We start from the raw sequence: 15,690 nt of genomic DNA, 5'->3' as shown, positions 1-15,690 counted from the left end.
TCCTATGTGGCTTTTCTGTGCCTTGGCTTCCTCAACTGTAAAATGGGGATTAAATACTTGTTTTTCCTCCTTTCTTAGACTGTGAGCCCCAAGTGGGACAGGTGCTGTGTCCTACAGCGTGGCTCAATGGCAAGAACACGGGCTTTGGAGGCAGAGGTCATGGGTTCAAATCCCGGCTCCGCCACTTGTCAGCTGTGTGACTTTGGGCAAGTCACTTAACTTCTCTGGGCCCCAGTTCCCTCATCTGTAAAATGGGGATGAAGACTGTGAGCCCCCCCGTGGGACAACCTGATCACCTTGTATCCTCCCCAGTGCTTAGAACAGTGCTTTGCACATAGTAAGCACTTAATAAATGTCATTATTATTATTCTTATTATTATTACCTGATAAACCCCAGCGCTTAGAACAGTGCTTGACATGCAGTAAACATCTAACAATACCATAACCATCAGATATTCATTCATTCATTCATTCAATCGTATTTATTGAGCACTTACTGTGTGCAGAGCACTGTACTGAGTGCTTGAGAAGTACAACTTGGCAACATATAGAGATGGTCCCTACCCAACAGTGGGCTCACTGTCTAGCAGGGGGAGACAGAGAACAAAACAAAACATATTAACAAAATAAAATAAATAGAATAAATATGTACAAATAAAAGAGAGTAATATGCAGATATGTGCATACATATATGTATATATATATATATATATATATATATATATAAGATATGCAGATAAGTGCTGTGGGGCTGAAGGTAGGGTGAATATCCCATGATTAAAGGGTTCAGTTCCAAATGCAGAAGTGATGCACCCTCCCCCCCGTCTTACCTCCTTCCCTTCCCCACAGCACCTGTATATATGTATATATGTTTGTACATATTTATTACTCTATTTATTTTACTTGTACATGTCTATTCTATTCATTTTATTTTGTTAATATGTTTGGTTTTGTTCTCTGTCTCCCCTTTCTAGACTGTGAGCCCACTATTGGGTAGGGAGTGTCTCTATATGTTGCCAACTGGTACTTCCCAAGCGCTTCCCTTCCCCATAGCACCTGAATATATGTATATATGTTTGTACATATTTATTACTCTATTTATTTATTTTACTCGTACATCTCTATTCTATTTATTTTATTTTGTTAATATGTTTGGTTTTGTTCTCTGTCTCCCCCTTCTAGACTGTGAGCCCACTGTTGGGTAGGGACTGTCTCTATATGTTGCCAACTTGTACTTCCCAAGCGCTTAGTCCAGTGCTCTGCGCACAGTAAGCGCTCAATAAATACGATTAATTGATTGATTAATTGCAGAAGGGAGAGGGAGTAGGGGAAATGAGGGCTTAGTTAGCGAAGGCCTCTTGGAGATGGGATTTTAAAGTAGGGAGAGGGGTGGTTCGTTGGTATGAAGGGGAGGGAGTTCCAGGCAAGAGGAAGGACATGGGCCAGTGGTTGGTGGCGAGATAGTTGAGACTGAGGTGCAGCGAGAAGGTTGTCATTAGAAGAGTGAAATGTGCGGGCTGGGTTTTTAATAGGAAATCCGAGAGGTAAAACAGGAGGGGGCAAGCTGATTGAATACTTTCAAGCTGATGGTTAGAGAGTTTCTGGTTGATACAGAGGTGAGTGGGTAGGTATTTGCAAGGGACGCCAAAGTTAACAATCAAATGTTCCTCAAGTGTTTCAAAAGCAAGTAGGTGGCTATGGAGTCAGCAGAGCTACTCTATGGTAGCTGGGTAAAAGGTTTAATCTGAGAACGAAAGGAGAACAGCAGAGAGGTTGCATTAATTTTTTCAGTTGGGTCTTTAGGTAAAAAGTTATTAGATTCCCAAACCCAAATTATTTTTTGTAGCAGTCAGTATATTGGGAATTTTAGACCAAGTTGGCAAATTAGATCACTTAACTTCTCTGTGCCTCAGTTCCCTCATCTGTAAAATGGGTATTAAGATTGTGAGCCCCCTGTGGGACAACCTGATCACCTTGTAACCTCCCCAGCACTTAGAACAGTGCTTTGCCCACAGTAAGCGCTTCATAAATGCTATTATTATTATTATTAATAGCTCTGCATAGCATTCACCTGTAAGTTTGGAAGAATTCACAACAGCATTTGCAGAACTCTTCACATGAGGGTGTATCCCGTGTTTGCAAATGCCCATTAAATATGAGTATTAGCAGATCATTAATGTCAGTAGTTATAAAATCTGGAATCACGGTCATGACGAGTAGGTATTACTGAAAGCTATTGCAGAGAAGACTGGAGTGTTGTGAAATACAGAAAAATCAATCCCCTTTTTACCTTTTGTTTGTTGTATTAGCTTCTCGCTCAAGGTTGAATGACCTTTCTGTTTCTCTACAGGAGAGAACGCATTTGAGGTAATGGTTCCATTGCATCCTATGGTTGGTACTTCATTAGAGAATTTTCGACCAGGTGCTAAGGTAACTGGGGTTTAAAGATCCTGGCGTGTCATTTTTCCAACAAAATGCCTGTTACCAAGATGATTGTAAGCCTTTATCTAAAAGCATAAGTGGGTTTTTCAGTGGAAGTGTAAAAGAATAGATGATAATTTATAATCAACATATACCTACCTCAGAGTCTAGAACAATGCTCGACACATCGTAAGCACTTAAGAAATACCACAGTAGTATTAACAGCAAGGGTGTCTGACACTACAAATACCATTAAAAAATTATTAAGCACTAGATCCCCACATTTTGACTCATTTATTTCTGAAGTGTCTTCTCATTCAAGTTTAAATTTTTCCATTTAGTAGAAGGATCCCAATGGAATTTATTTTATTTTGAAAAACTAAAATCTCTGTCTATAACATGTCCAACATATAGGTTGCCATTCATAAAGCTAATACAATTTTCAGCTCCGTATCAAGTGTTGGAAATCTTTATACCTGACAACCAATGTATAGACACAATGAAAATGCATGGAAAAAGGCTCTTTTCACTGAAAATATGTTTGAACGGTTCATAAATGATAATGAACATTTCACAGACTGAGAAATTTGATCTCAGGAATGCTGCAGAAAATAAATTTTTATTCCTCAAAAGTACCAACAGACTATTCAAGAAGCACAAGGGCCTGGGCTGGTATCACAAATATAACTAGTCTCTCTTCAAACCTGCTGTTTTCTACAGTTAGGAATCATGATTTTGTTTTGTTCTATTCTGTGTCTTCGTTTAGTCGTCAAGTATAAGCATTATCATTGGGTTGTTCCTTTTAAGCTCTGTTCCTCTGTATTTTGCTGTTTAGGTTTAGTAAGGTACAAGTATTTGCACAACATTGCCGATTTAGGCTTTCCTCTGTTTTTGTGACAGTTTAAGCATAAACATTTTACTTTAGTCCTTGCATGTCCAGGCCATGTCTTTGTATCTTAGTTTATGTATAAATTCCAATTTTCTCATATTTTTGATCCATCGATTTCCTTCTAGCCTGCAAATTAAAACCGTCCTTCATTCTGCCTCACGAGTTCGGTTCAAACAAGTGTAAAGGGAAGACCCTTTAGCATGTTCTCTGTAAAAAATTATGTGGGTTTTCTCACAACCCCAAACAACTGAATAGCTATAATCTATGGATTAAGACTAGAAGACTTTGATTGAAAAATTATTTTCAAAGCAATATTTACTAAAAGCTGATCGAAAACATTCACTGAACCAGGTTTTATATTTGCTGTCCCCAAAATTGGAGGCTTTGGGTTAAGTAGTGTCTAGAGGTTATTTACCTGGTGAAGGTTTTTCCTCCTGAGCACTTTCCCCGAACACCTAGAGAAACCTGATTGATTTGTATCTATCACAGGGCTTAGAACAGTGCTTGATACATCGTAAGTGCTAAACAAAGACCATAATAACAAATATAATAAGCAGCATGGCCTCGTGGAAAGAGAATGGGCTTGGGTGTCAGAGGATCCAGATTCTAATGCTGGCTCTGTCATTTACCTGCTATGTCACAAGTCGTTTAACTTCTTTGTACCTCAGTTTCCTCATCTGTGAAATGGGGATTCAGTGCCCGTTCTTCCTCCTGTTTAGACTGTGAGCTCCATGTGGGATGGTGTGACTTTGGGAAAGTCACTTAACTTTTCTGTGCCTCAGTTACCTCATCGGCAAAATGGGGATTAAGACTGTGAACCCCACATGAGACAACCTGATCACTTCATATCCCCCCCAGCGCTTAGAACAGTGTTTTGCACATAGTAAATGCTTAACAAATGCCATCATTATTAATATTATTATTGTTTTGTCCAACCTGATTATCTTGTATCTATTCCAGTGTCTAGTGCAGTGCTGGGCACATAATCAACACTTAACAAATGCAGTTACTATTGTCATCATCATTAGCACTTGCATCTTCCTCTAAGCATTTCACACTATGCTCCATTTATTTTTTTATTTATTTATTCATTCATTCACTCATTCATCCATTTATTTATTTATTTATTCATTCATTCATGCATCCATTTATTTATTTATTTATTTATTTATTTATTTATTTATTTAAGCGTTCAAACCAGCAACTTCTCGAATGAATTGTTTTAACTTTAGCACTGTCCCGCCACTCCTTGGGGTGGGGAGAAAGGAAGGAAAGAATAGAGAATTAGGCTCATCGTTTCAGTTTATCCGACACAGAAGTTACCTATTTTGATCAAACGGAACCCTGAACGTATACCACCTGGACTTTCTTGCAGTTTGATCCTCTTCCGAAACATCAGTTAGTGCTTCGCCTCGTTTCTCTTCCGCAAGTGAACTGTTAGTCATTTGATTCGATTTAATGGAATTCGATTGGAATTTGATGTCATTTCACCTCTCCCTGCAGGTAACGGTGTGTGTTCCAGAGGCACTGCTCTCCGCATCCCAGCTCTTAGGTAGTAACCTGGTGAAGGTGACCCTGGAGGCTGCTTATTCTGTTCCCGAAGCTTTCAGCCCTACAGGACCCCCGCAAAATTATATGGTTGGCTTTCAAGTTCCGTCCGTTGGCGAGGTGAGGGATCATCAGCAGATTCACTCGGAGACGGCATTACTACGTGCCACCAGATCCATGCTTTCCCTCCATATTTATCCATGCTTTTTTCCTAATAGACCCCAACTTTCCCTCCATGTCTCTCCCCAGCTGACCCGTGCACTGTGCCTCGTTCTTGACCTGCTGCTGATGCATTGCTTCTATCCTCCCTCCTCCCCCGCAACTTTCAAATTTGACAGACTACGGTAGTGCCCATGTTCAAAGACCTTCCGAAATCACATCTCCTCCGGGTGGCCTTCTCATCATCATCATCAATCGTATTTATTTATTTATTCTCCTATTCATTTCTAATATCTCCTGCTTATAGCCCCCCTGCTTCCAATTCCGCACCGCTCTAGCACCTAAGCATTTAAAGTACTCACAATCTCCCGAGGCGCTTTTGCTCCTAGCTACATTTCCGATTTCTTAAGCACAATTCATGCACCTTGCCCCATTTCCTTCCCCTTCTCTGTACTTTATTTTATGTAGAGTGTAAATGTGTTGAGAAGCAGCATGGCCCAGTGGCTAGAGAACAGGCCCGGGAGTCAGAAGGACCTGGGTTCTAATCCCGGCTCTGCCACTTGTCTGCTGTGTCATCTTGGGCAAGTCATCAAATATTTCTTTCTGCATCAGATATTTAAAAGACATATATAAGACTGTGTTATTGAGGCTTTTTCCTCTTGGCTGGGTCATCACAACACTGTTAAGAAATATTTGGACAGTGTTAACAGCCATTGGAAAACGTTTAGTACATATTTTCTATTCTTTTTATTTTGTTAATGATGTGCATATAGCTTTAATTCTATTTGTTCTGATGATTTCGACACCTGTCTCCATGTTTTGTTTTGTTGTCTGTCTCCCCCTTCTAGACTATGAGCCCACTGTTGGGTAGGGACCGTCTCTATATGTTGCCGACTTGTACTTCCCAAGCGCTTAGTACAGTGCTCTGCACACAGTAAGCGCTCAATAAATACGATTGATTGATTGATTCCCAAGCGCTTAGTACAGTGCTCTGCACACAGTAAGCGCTCAATAAATACGATTGAGTGAATGAATTTAACTTCTGTGTGTCTCAGTTACCTCATCTGTAAAGTGGGGATTAAGACTATGAACCCCATGGGGGACAGGGACTGTGTCCAACCTGATTATATTGTGTCTATTCCAGCACCCAGTACAGTGCCTGGCACATAGTAAGAGCTAAACAGATACCATAAAAAAAATAGGGATCATTATTAGTTTAATTGTACCCACCTAAGGACCGTCTCTATATGTTGCCAACTTGTACTTCCCAAGCGCTTAGTACAGTGCTCTGCACACAGTAAGCGCTCAATAAATATGATTGATTGTTTAGTACTGTGGTTAATACAGTGCTGTGTAAAAAGTAGGCACTCAATACTAGATTGATTGCAATTCAGTGCAGTTTTAGCCTGTCTTTAAGTGGCTTCCTCATCCATAGTCTTCATTCCTATACTAGTCTGTGACACTACTAACTGAATTATTATATTTTGGAGTCCGTTTGCTCCCATTGTCGTATTAACTGGGGGGAATATCCAATATTGCGTAGCCATTTCAAATACAAATTTTAGTACTATGCAGTCTGATCGATTCTCCTAATTCAGTTAGTTAAAGGCAAATTTAACAGACGGGCCATGTAATTCTCAACCGGGAATCATATGGTTTGGCCTGGGAAGGATCAAACACATCTCAGTGCCTGGCACATAGTAAGAGCTAAACAAATACCATAAAAAACTGGGATCATTATAGACTGGACTAGACTGGAGAAGCAGCATGGCTCAGTGGATAGAGCCCGGGCTTTGGAGTCAAAGTTCATGGTTTCAAATCCCGGCTCCGCCAATAGTCAGCTGTGTGACTTTGGGCAAGTCACTTCACTTCTCTGGGCCTCAGTTACCTCATCTGTAAAATGGGGATGAAGACTGTGAGCCCCCCCCGTGGGACAACCTGATCACCTTGTAACCTCTCCAGTGCTTAGAATCAATCAATCAATCAATCAATTGTATTTATTGAGCACTTACTACTACTACTACTAATAATAATGATGACATTTGTTAAGCGCTTATTATGTGCAAAGCACTGTTCTAAGCGCTGTGGGGATACAAGGTGATCAGGTTGTCCCACGTGGGGCTCACAGTCTTAATCCCCATTTTACAGATGAGGTAACCGAGGCTCAGAGAAGTGAAGTGACTTGCCCAAGGTTGCACAGCAGACATGTGGCGGGGCTGGGATTCGAACCCATGACCTCTGACTCCAAAGCCCATGCTCTTTCCACTGAGCCACGCTGCTTCTCTGTGTGCAGAGCACTGTACTAGGCCCTTGGGAAGTACAAGTCGGCAACATATAGAGACAGTCCCTACCCAACCGTGGGCTCACAGTCTAAAAGGGGGAGACAGAGAACAAAACCAAACGTACTAACAAAATAAAATAAATAGAATAGATATGTACAAATAAAATAAATAAATAAATAGAGTAATAAATATGTACACACATATATAAATATATACAGGTAGAACAGTGCTTTGCACATAGTAAGCACTTAATAAATGCCATTATTATTATTATTATTATTATTATTATTATTTCAGACAATAGACATCTTCAATTCAGACATCAACTAGGAGCATGTCAGCTTTACCCTTCCTGCCGTGACAGTGGTGTGAGGGTTTGTGAGTGTTTTTGTGCAAACACGCACGATCTCTCATCGTGCCCCTGTTGTACTTCTGTGCCTTATTTTGCCGCTGTGTGTTTAGGTGTATCTTTTTATCAGTCGATCAGTCGTAATTGTTGAGCGCTTACTGTGTGCGGAGCACTGTACTAAGCACTTGGGAGAGTACACTTTGACAGAGGTGGCAAACACGTTCCTTGCCCACAGCGAGCATACAGTCTAGAAGACGAATTTACAGTCTAGAGTTTGTCTGTAGCCATAGGTCTTTTTATGCTCATCCACATGCAGTCAAAAGGATAACTTGCATTTGGTCAGACTGCACAATCAATAATTTTCCTTTCATTTTAGAAAGAGTGTCCGCTGTTGTTCAAGAATGGCACCCTGAAGCTGGGCGGTGAAAAAGAACCCACACCCCGACCCAAAAAATGGCCCATTCCCAACATCTTGTCACCGGGAGCTCAGAACATCCCAGATTCTTTCATTACTGGAGGTTCCTATGAGGAGGAAAACGGAGAACTCAACCACCCAGAGGTAAGGAAAGGCCTTAACCAAAGTATCTGGGGAAAGACCTAGAGTTATGTTAAATAAGAACCATCTTTCATGGTACATTGTCTCCTCTCTTTCTTGAATTTTGCACATTTTCCTCTAAGTATTCAGCATTTGTAGCTTGTAACAACCCTAGACTGATGTGGAATCGCTTAGTACAGTGCTCTGTACACAGTAAGTGCTCAATAAATACGATTGAATGAATCTTAATCTATTTAGTGTTTGCTATTCAGTTAGTTCTGGTTGATGTAGTATTATTCTAGCTCCCCCTCTCTAGACTCTGAGCTCACTGTGGGCAGGGAATATGTCTGTTTATTGTTATACTGCACTCTCCCAAGTGCTTAGGACAGTGCTCTGCACATAGTAAGCGCTCAGTAGATAGGATTGACAGACAGACTTAATGGAAAGAGCACAGGCTTGGGAGTCAGACTCAACCACCCAGGGGTAAGGAAAGGCCTTAACCAAAGTATCTGGGGAAAGACCTAGAGTTATGTTAAATAAGAACCATCTTTCATGTTACATTGTCTCCTCTCTTTCTTGAATTTTGCACATTTTCCTCTAAGTATTTGGCATTTATAGCTTGTAACAACCCTAGACTGATGTGGCATCGCTTAGTACAGTGCTAAGCGCTTAGTACAGTGCTCTGTACACAGTAAGTGCTCAATAAATACGATTGAATGAATCTTAATCTATTTAGTGTTTGACATTCAGTTAGTTCTGGTTGATGTAGTATTATTATATCTCCCCCTCTCTAGACTCTGAGCTCACTGTGGGCAGGGAATATGTCTGTTTATTGTTATATTGCACTCTCCCAAGTGCTTAGGACAGTGCTCTGCACATAGTAAGCGCTCAATAGATAGGATTGACAGACAGACTTAATGGAAAGAGCACAGGCTTGGGAATCAGACTCAACCACCCGGAGGTAAGGAAAGGCCTTAACCGAAGTATCTGGGGAAAGACCTAGAGTTATGTAAAGAACCATCTTTCATGTTACACTGTCTCTTCTCTTTCTTAAATTTTGCACATTTTCCTCTAAGTATTTGGCATTTATAGCTTGTAACGACCCTAGACTGATGCGGAATCACTTAGTACAGTGCTAAGCGCTTAGTACAGTGCTCTGTACACAGTAAGCGCTCAAATATGATTGAATGAATCTTAATCTATTTAGTGTTTGCCATTCAGTTAGTTCTGGTTGATGTAGTATTATTCTAGCTCCCCCTCTCCAGACTCTGAGCTCACTGTGGGCAGGGAATATGTGTGTTTATTGTTATATTGTACTCTCCCAAGTGCTTAGTACAGTGCTCTGCACATAGTAAGCGCTCAATAGATAGGATTGACTGACAGACTTAATGGAAAGAGCACAGGCTTGGGAGTCAGACTCAACCACCCAGAGGTAAGGAAAGGCCTTAACCGAAGTATCTGGGGAAGGACCTAGAGTTATGTTAAATAAGAACCATCTTTCATGTTACACTGTCTCCTCTCTTTCTTGAATTTTGCACATTCTCCTCTAAGTATTTGGCATTTATAGCTTGTAACAACCCTAGACTGATGTGGAATCACTTAGTACAGTGCTCTGTACACAGTAAGCGCTCAATAAATATGATTGAATGAATCTTAGTCTATTTAGTGTTTGACATTCAGTTAGTTCTGGTTGATGTAGTATTATTCTAGCTCCCCCTCCCTAGACTCTGAGCTCACTGTGGGCAGGGAATAAGTCTGTTTATTGTTATATTGTACTCTCCCAAGTGCTTAGTACAGTGCTCTGCACATAGTAAGTGCTCTATAGATAGGATTGACTGACAGACTTAATGGAAAGAGCACAGGCTTGGGAGTCAGGCTCAACCACCCAGAGGTAAGGAAAGGCCTTAACCGAAGTATCTGGGGAAAGACCTAGAGTTATGTTAAATAAGAACCATCTTTCATGTTACACCGTCTCCTCGCTTTCTTGAATTTTGCACATTTTCCTCTAAGTATTTGGCATTTATAGCTTGTAACGAACCTAGACTGATGCGGAATCGCTTAGTACAGTGCTAAGCGCTTAGTACAGTGCTCTGTACACAGTAAGCGCTCAATAAATATGATTGAATGAATCTTAATCTATTTAGTGTTTGACATTCAGTTAGTTCTGGTTGATGTAGTATTATTATAGCTCCCCCTCTCTAGACTCTGAGCTCACTGTGGGCAGGGAATATGTCTGTTTATTGTTATATTGCACTCTCCCAAGTGCTTAGTACAGTGCTCTGCGCATAGTAAGTGCTCAATAGATAGGATTGACTGACAGACTTAATGGAAAGAGCACAGGCTTGGGAGTCAGACAACCACCCAGAGGTAAGGAAAGGCCTTAACCGAAGTATCTGGGGAAAGACCTAGAGTTATGTTAAATAAGAACCATCTTTCATGTTACATTGTCTCCTCTCTTTCTTGAATTTTGCACATTTTCCTCTAAGTATTTGGCATTTATAGCTTGTAACAACCCTAGACTGATGTGGCATTGCTTAGTACAGTGCTAAGCGCTTTGTACAGTGCTCTGTACACAGTAAGCGCTCAATAAATACGATTGAATGAATCTTAATCTATTTAGTGTTTGACATTCAGTTAGTTCTGGTTGATGTAGTATTATTATAGCTCCCCCTCTCTAGACTCTGAGCTCACTGTGGGCAGGGAATATGTCTGTTTATTGTTATATTGCACTCTCCCAAGTGCTTAGGACAGTGCTCTGCACATAGTAAGCGCTCAATAGATAGGATTGACTGACAGATTTAATGGAAAGAGCACAGGCTTGGAAATCAGACTCAACCACCCGGAGGTAAGGAAAGGCCTTAACCGAAGTATCTGGGGAAAGACCTAGAGTTATGTAAAGAACCATCTTTCATGTTACACTGTCTCTTCTCTTTCTTGAATTTTGCACATTTTCCTCTAAGTATTTGGCATTTATAGCTTGTAACAACCCTAGACTGATGCGGAATCGCTTAGTACAGTGCTAAGCGCTTTGTACAGTGCTCTGTACACAGTAAGTGCTCAATAAATACGATTGAATGAATCTTAATCTATTTAGTGTTTGCCATTCAGTTAGTTCTGGTTGATGTAGTATTATTATAGCTCTGCCTCTCTAGACTCTGAGCTCACTGTGGGCAGGGAATATGTCTGTTTATTGTTATATTGTACTCTCCCAAGTGCTTAGTACAGTGCTCTGCACATAGTAAGCGCTCAATAGATAGGATTGACTGACAGTTTTAATGGAAAGAGCACAGGCTTGGGAGTCAGACTCAACCACCCAGGGGTAAGGAAAGGCCTTAACCGAAGTATCTGGGGAAAGACCTAGAGTTATGTTAAATAAGAACCATCTTTCATGTTACGTTGTCTCCTCTCTTTCTTGAATTTTGCACATTTTCCTCTAAGTTTTTGGCATTTATAGCTTGTAACGACCCTAGACTGATGCGGAATCACTTAGTACAGTGCTAAGCGCTTAGTACAGTCCTCTGTACACAGTAAGCGCTCAAATATGATTGAATGAATCTTAATCTATTTAGTGTTTGACATTCAGTTAGTTCTGGTTGATGTAGTATTATTATATCTCCCCCTCTCTAGACTCTGAGCTCACTGTGGGCAGGGAATATGTCTGTTTATTGTTATATTGCACTCTCCCAAGTGCTTAGGACAGTGCTCTGCACATAGTAAGCGCTCAATAGATAGGATTGACTGACAGATTTAATGGAAAGAGCACAGGCTTGGGAATCAGACTCAACCACCCGGAGGTAAGGAAAGGCCTTAACCGAAGTATCTGGGGAAAGACCTAGAGTTATGTAAAGAACCATCTTTCATGTTACACTGTCTCTTCTCTTTCTTGAATTTTGCACATTTTCCTCTAAGTATTTGGCATTTATAGCTTGTAACAACCCTAGACTGATGCGGAATCGCTTAGTACAGTGCTAAGCGCTTAGTACAGTGCTCTGTACACAGTAAGCGCTCAATAAATATGATTGAATGAATCTTAATCTATTTAGTGTTTGACATTCAGTTAGTTCTGGTTGATGTAGTATTATTCTAGCTCCCCCTCTCTAGACTCTGAGCTCACTGTGGGCAGGGAATATGTCTGTTTATTGTTATATTGTACTCTCCCAAGTGCTTAGTACAGTGCTCTGCACATAGTAAGCGCTCAATAGATAGGATTGACTGACAGATTTAATGGAAAGAGCACAGGCTTGGGAGTCAGACTCAACCACCCAGGGGTAAGGAAAGGCCTTAACCGAAGTATCTGGGGAAAGACCTAGAGTTATGTAAAGAACCATCTTTCATGTTACATTGTCTCCTCTCTTTCTTGAATTTTGCACATTTTCCTCTAAGTATTTGGCATTTATAGCTTGTAACGACCCTAGACTGATGCGGAATCGCTTAGTACAGTGCTAAGCGCTTAGTACAGTGCTCTGTACACAGTAAGCGCTCAATAAATATGATTGAATGAATCTTAATCTATTTAGTGTTTGACATTCAGTTAGTTCTGGTTGATGTAGTATTATTCTAGCTCCCCCTCTTTAGACTCTGAGCTCACTGTGGGCAGGGAATATGTCTGTTTATTGTTATATTGCTCTCTCCCAAGTGCTTAGTACAGTGCTCTGCGCATAGTAAGCGCTCAATAGATAGGATTGACTGACAGACTTAATGGAAAGAGCACAGGCTTGGGAGTCAGACAACCACCCAGAGGTAAGGAAAGGCCTTAACCGAAGTATCTGGGGAAAGACCTAGAGTTATGTTAAATAAGAACCATCTTTCATGTTACATTGTCTCCTCTCTTTCTTGAATTTTGCACATTTTCCTCTAAGTATTTGGCATTTATAGCTTGTAATGACCCTAGACTGATGTGGAATCACTTAGTACAGTGCTCAGCGCTTAGTACAGTGCTCTGTACACAGTAAGCGCTCAATAAATATGATTGAATGAATCTTAATCTATTTAGTGTTTGACATTCAGTTAGTTCTGGTTGATGTAGTATTATTCTAGCTCCCCCTCTTTAGACTCTGAGCTCACTGTGGGCAGGGAATATGTCTGTTTATTGTTATATTGCACTCTCCCAAGTGCTTAGTACAGTGCTCTGCTCATAGTAAGCGCTCAATAGATAGGATTGACTGACAGGCTTAATGGAAAGAGCACAGGCTTGGGAGTCAGACTCAACCACCCGGAGGTAAGGAAAGGCCTTAACCGAAGTATCTGGGGAAAGACCTAGAGTTATGTAAAGAACCATCTTTCATGTCACATTGTCTCCTCTCTTTCTTGAATTTTGCACATTTTCCTCTAAGTATTTGGCATTTATAGCTTGTAACGACCCTAGACTGATGCGGAATCACTTAGTACAGTGCTAAGCACTTAGTACAGTGCTCTGTACACAGTAAGCGCTCAATAAATACGATTGAATGAATCTTAATCTATTTAGTTTTCGACATTCAGTTAGTTCTGGTTGATGTAGTATTATTCTAGCTCCCCCTCTCTAGACTCTGAGCTCACTGTGGGCAGGGAATATGTCTGTTTATTGTTATATTGTACTCTCCCAAGTGCTTAGTACAGTGCTCTGCACATAGTAAGCGCTCAATAGATAGGATTGACTGACAGACTTAATAGAAAGAGCACAGGCTTGGGAATCAGAGGACGTGGGTTCTAATCCCGCTCTGCTACTAGTCTGCTGTGTGACGTTGGGGAAGCCACTTCACTTCTTTGTGCTTCAGTTACCTCATCTGTAAAATGGGGATTAATTCATTCAGTCGTATTTATTGAGCGCTTACTGTGTGCAGAGCACTGTACTAAGAGCTTGGACAGTACAATTTGGCAAGAGAGAGAGAGAGACAATCCCTACCCAACAACAGGCTCACAGTCTAGAAGGAGGAGACAGAAACCAAAACAAAACAAGTAGACACGCATTGAAAATGTGAGACCCACGTGGGCCTACTTGATTACTTTGTATCTACCCCAGCGCTTAGAACAGTGCTTGACACATAGTAAGCGCTTAACAAATACCATACATATTATTATTATTACTAATATCTAAATGGCCAACAGCTGACAAAGAGGCCGGGGAGAATGTGTGGCAAAGGTGGTAACCATTACAGGACAAGTGGGTGAAGACTTGCCAACTTGTACTTCCCAAGCGCTTAGTACAGTGCTCTGCACATAGTAAGCGCTCAATAAATACGATTGAACGAATGAATGAAAGAGATTTTGACACCTGTCTCCATATTTTGTTTTGTTGTCTGTCTCCCCCTTCTAGACTGTGAGCCCGTTGTTGGGTAGGGACCATCTCTATATGTTGCCGACTTGGACTTCCCAAGCGCTTAGTACAGTGCTCTGCACACAGTAAGCGCTCAATAAATACGATTGGATGAATGAATGAAAGAGAGGCTAACTAGGAGAGTTCAGAGGAAGAGAGAGGAGGATGGGTCGCAGTGCCAACTTGTACTTCCCAAGCGCTTAGGACAGTGCTCTGCACACAGTAAGCGCTCAATAAATACGATTGATTGATTGATTGATTGAAATAACCATCGTAGAGAGTTAGCGCCCATGCTGCTCTGTTGGGTAGGGACTGTCTCTATGTGTTGCCAATTTGTACTTCCCAAGCGCTTAGTACAGTGCTCTGCACATAGTAAGCGCTCAATAAATACGATTGATGACGATTGATGATGATGATGCTCTTCTTCGTTACCCCAGACGTGGCTCTCTCTTTCCAGTGGCCTGGGAAGGAGGATATTGATTGGTTATAACATGTGCAGGATACTCCAGTAATCAATCACCATCCTTGCTCTGACAACATTTTAAATAATTGTTGGCCTCTGAGCAGAGGCAAGGGACCCACATTTGCCCTCCTTTCCCAGGATAAGGAGTTCCGAATCCAGGCGGAAACCATAAAGAAGAGGATCATTTGGGATTTGGAAAGGCGCTGCTATCTTGACCCTCCGGCAGTAGTCAGGTGGGCCTGGGAAAGGGAATGGGGAAAGGAAAGCAACGGGGGCCTAGTGGCCTTTCTAGACTGTGAGCCCACTGTTGGGTAGGGACCGTCAACTTGTACTTCCCAAGCGCTTAGTACAGTGCTCTGCACACAGTAAACGCTCAATAAATACGATTGAATGAATGAATGAAAGGACCCGAGTTGTCTGCTTCTAGCCTGTGAGCCCGCTGTTGGGTAGGGACCGTCTCTATATGTTGCCAACTTGGACTTCCCAAGCGCTTAGTACAGTGCTCTGCACACAGTAAGCGCTCAATAAATACGATTGAATGAATGAATGAATGAATGCCACTTGTCTGCTCTGTGACCTTGGGCAAGTCGCTTCATTTCTCTGTACCTCAGTTCCCTCATCTGCAAAATGGGGACTAAGACTGTGAGCCCCAGGTGGGACAGAGATTAGGTCCACCCTGATTACCTTGTATCCACCCCAGCACTTAGAACAGTACCTGGCACATAGTAAGTGCTTAATAAATATATTAA

General features: G+C 41.3%; 1 protein-coding gene across 4 annotated transcripts in view; it reads left to right on the top strand.

Moving 5' to 3' along the window:
• CFAP70 (cilia and flagella associated protein 70) overlaps positions 1 to 15,690 on the top strand; it is an 86,655-nt gene that overhangs the window by 12,554 nt on the left and 58,411 nt on the right. For 3 of the 4 annotated variants that reach the window (XM_038743998.1, XM_038743994.1, XM_038743996.1), the window contains exons 4-7: positions 2,351 to 2,430; positions 4,814 to 4,978; positions 8,025 to 8,207; positions 15,080 to 15,174. In XM_038743998.1, coding sequence (XP_038599926.1) covers positions 2,351 to 2,430; positions 4,814 to 4,978; positions 8,025 to 8,207; positions 15,080 to 15,174 — 523 coding nt within the window. The remainder of the gene's footprint in view (positions 1 to 2,350; positions 2,431 to 4,813; positions 4,979 to 8,024; positions 8,208 to 15,079; positions 15,175 to 15,690) is intronic. The other variant, XM_038743997.1, reaches the window with a different exon arrangement.

The sequence above is a fragment of the Tachyglossus aculeatus genome, chromosome 3, assembly GCF_015852505.1.
Source record: "Tachyglossus aculeatus isolate mTacAcu1 chromosome 3, mTacAcu1.pri, whole genome shotgun sequence".
NCBI classification, from domain to species: Eukaryota; Metazoa; Chordata; class Mammalia; order Monotremata; family Tachyglossidae; genus Tachyglossus; species Tachyglossus aculeatus.
Note: the sequence above shows the minus strand (reverse complement) of the source record. Positions and strands in the feature narration are given on the sequence as shown.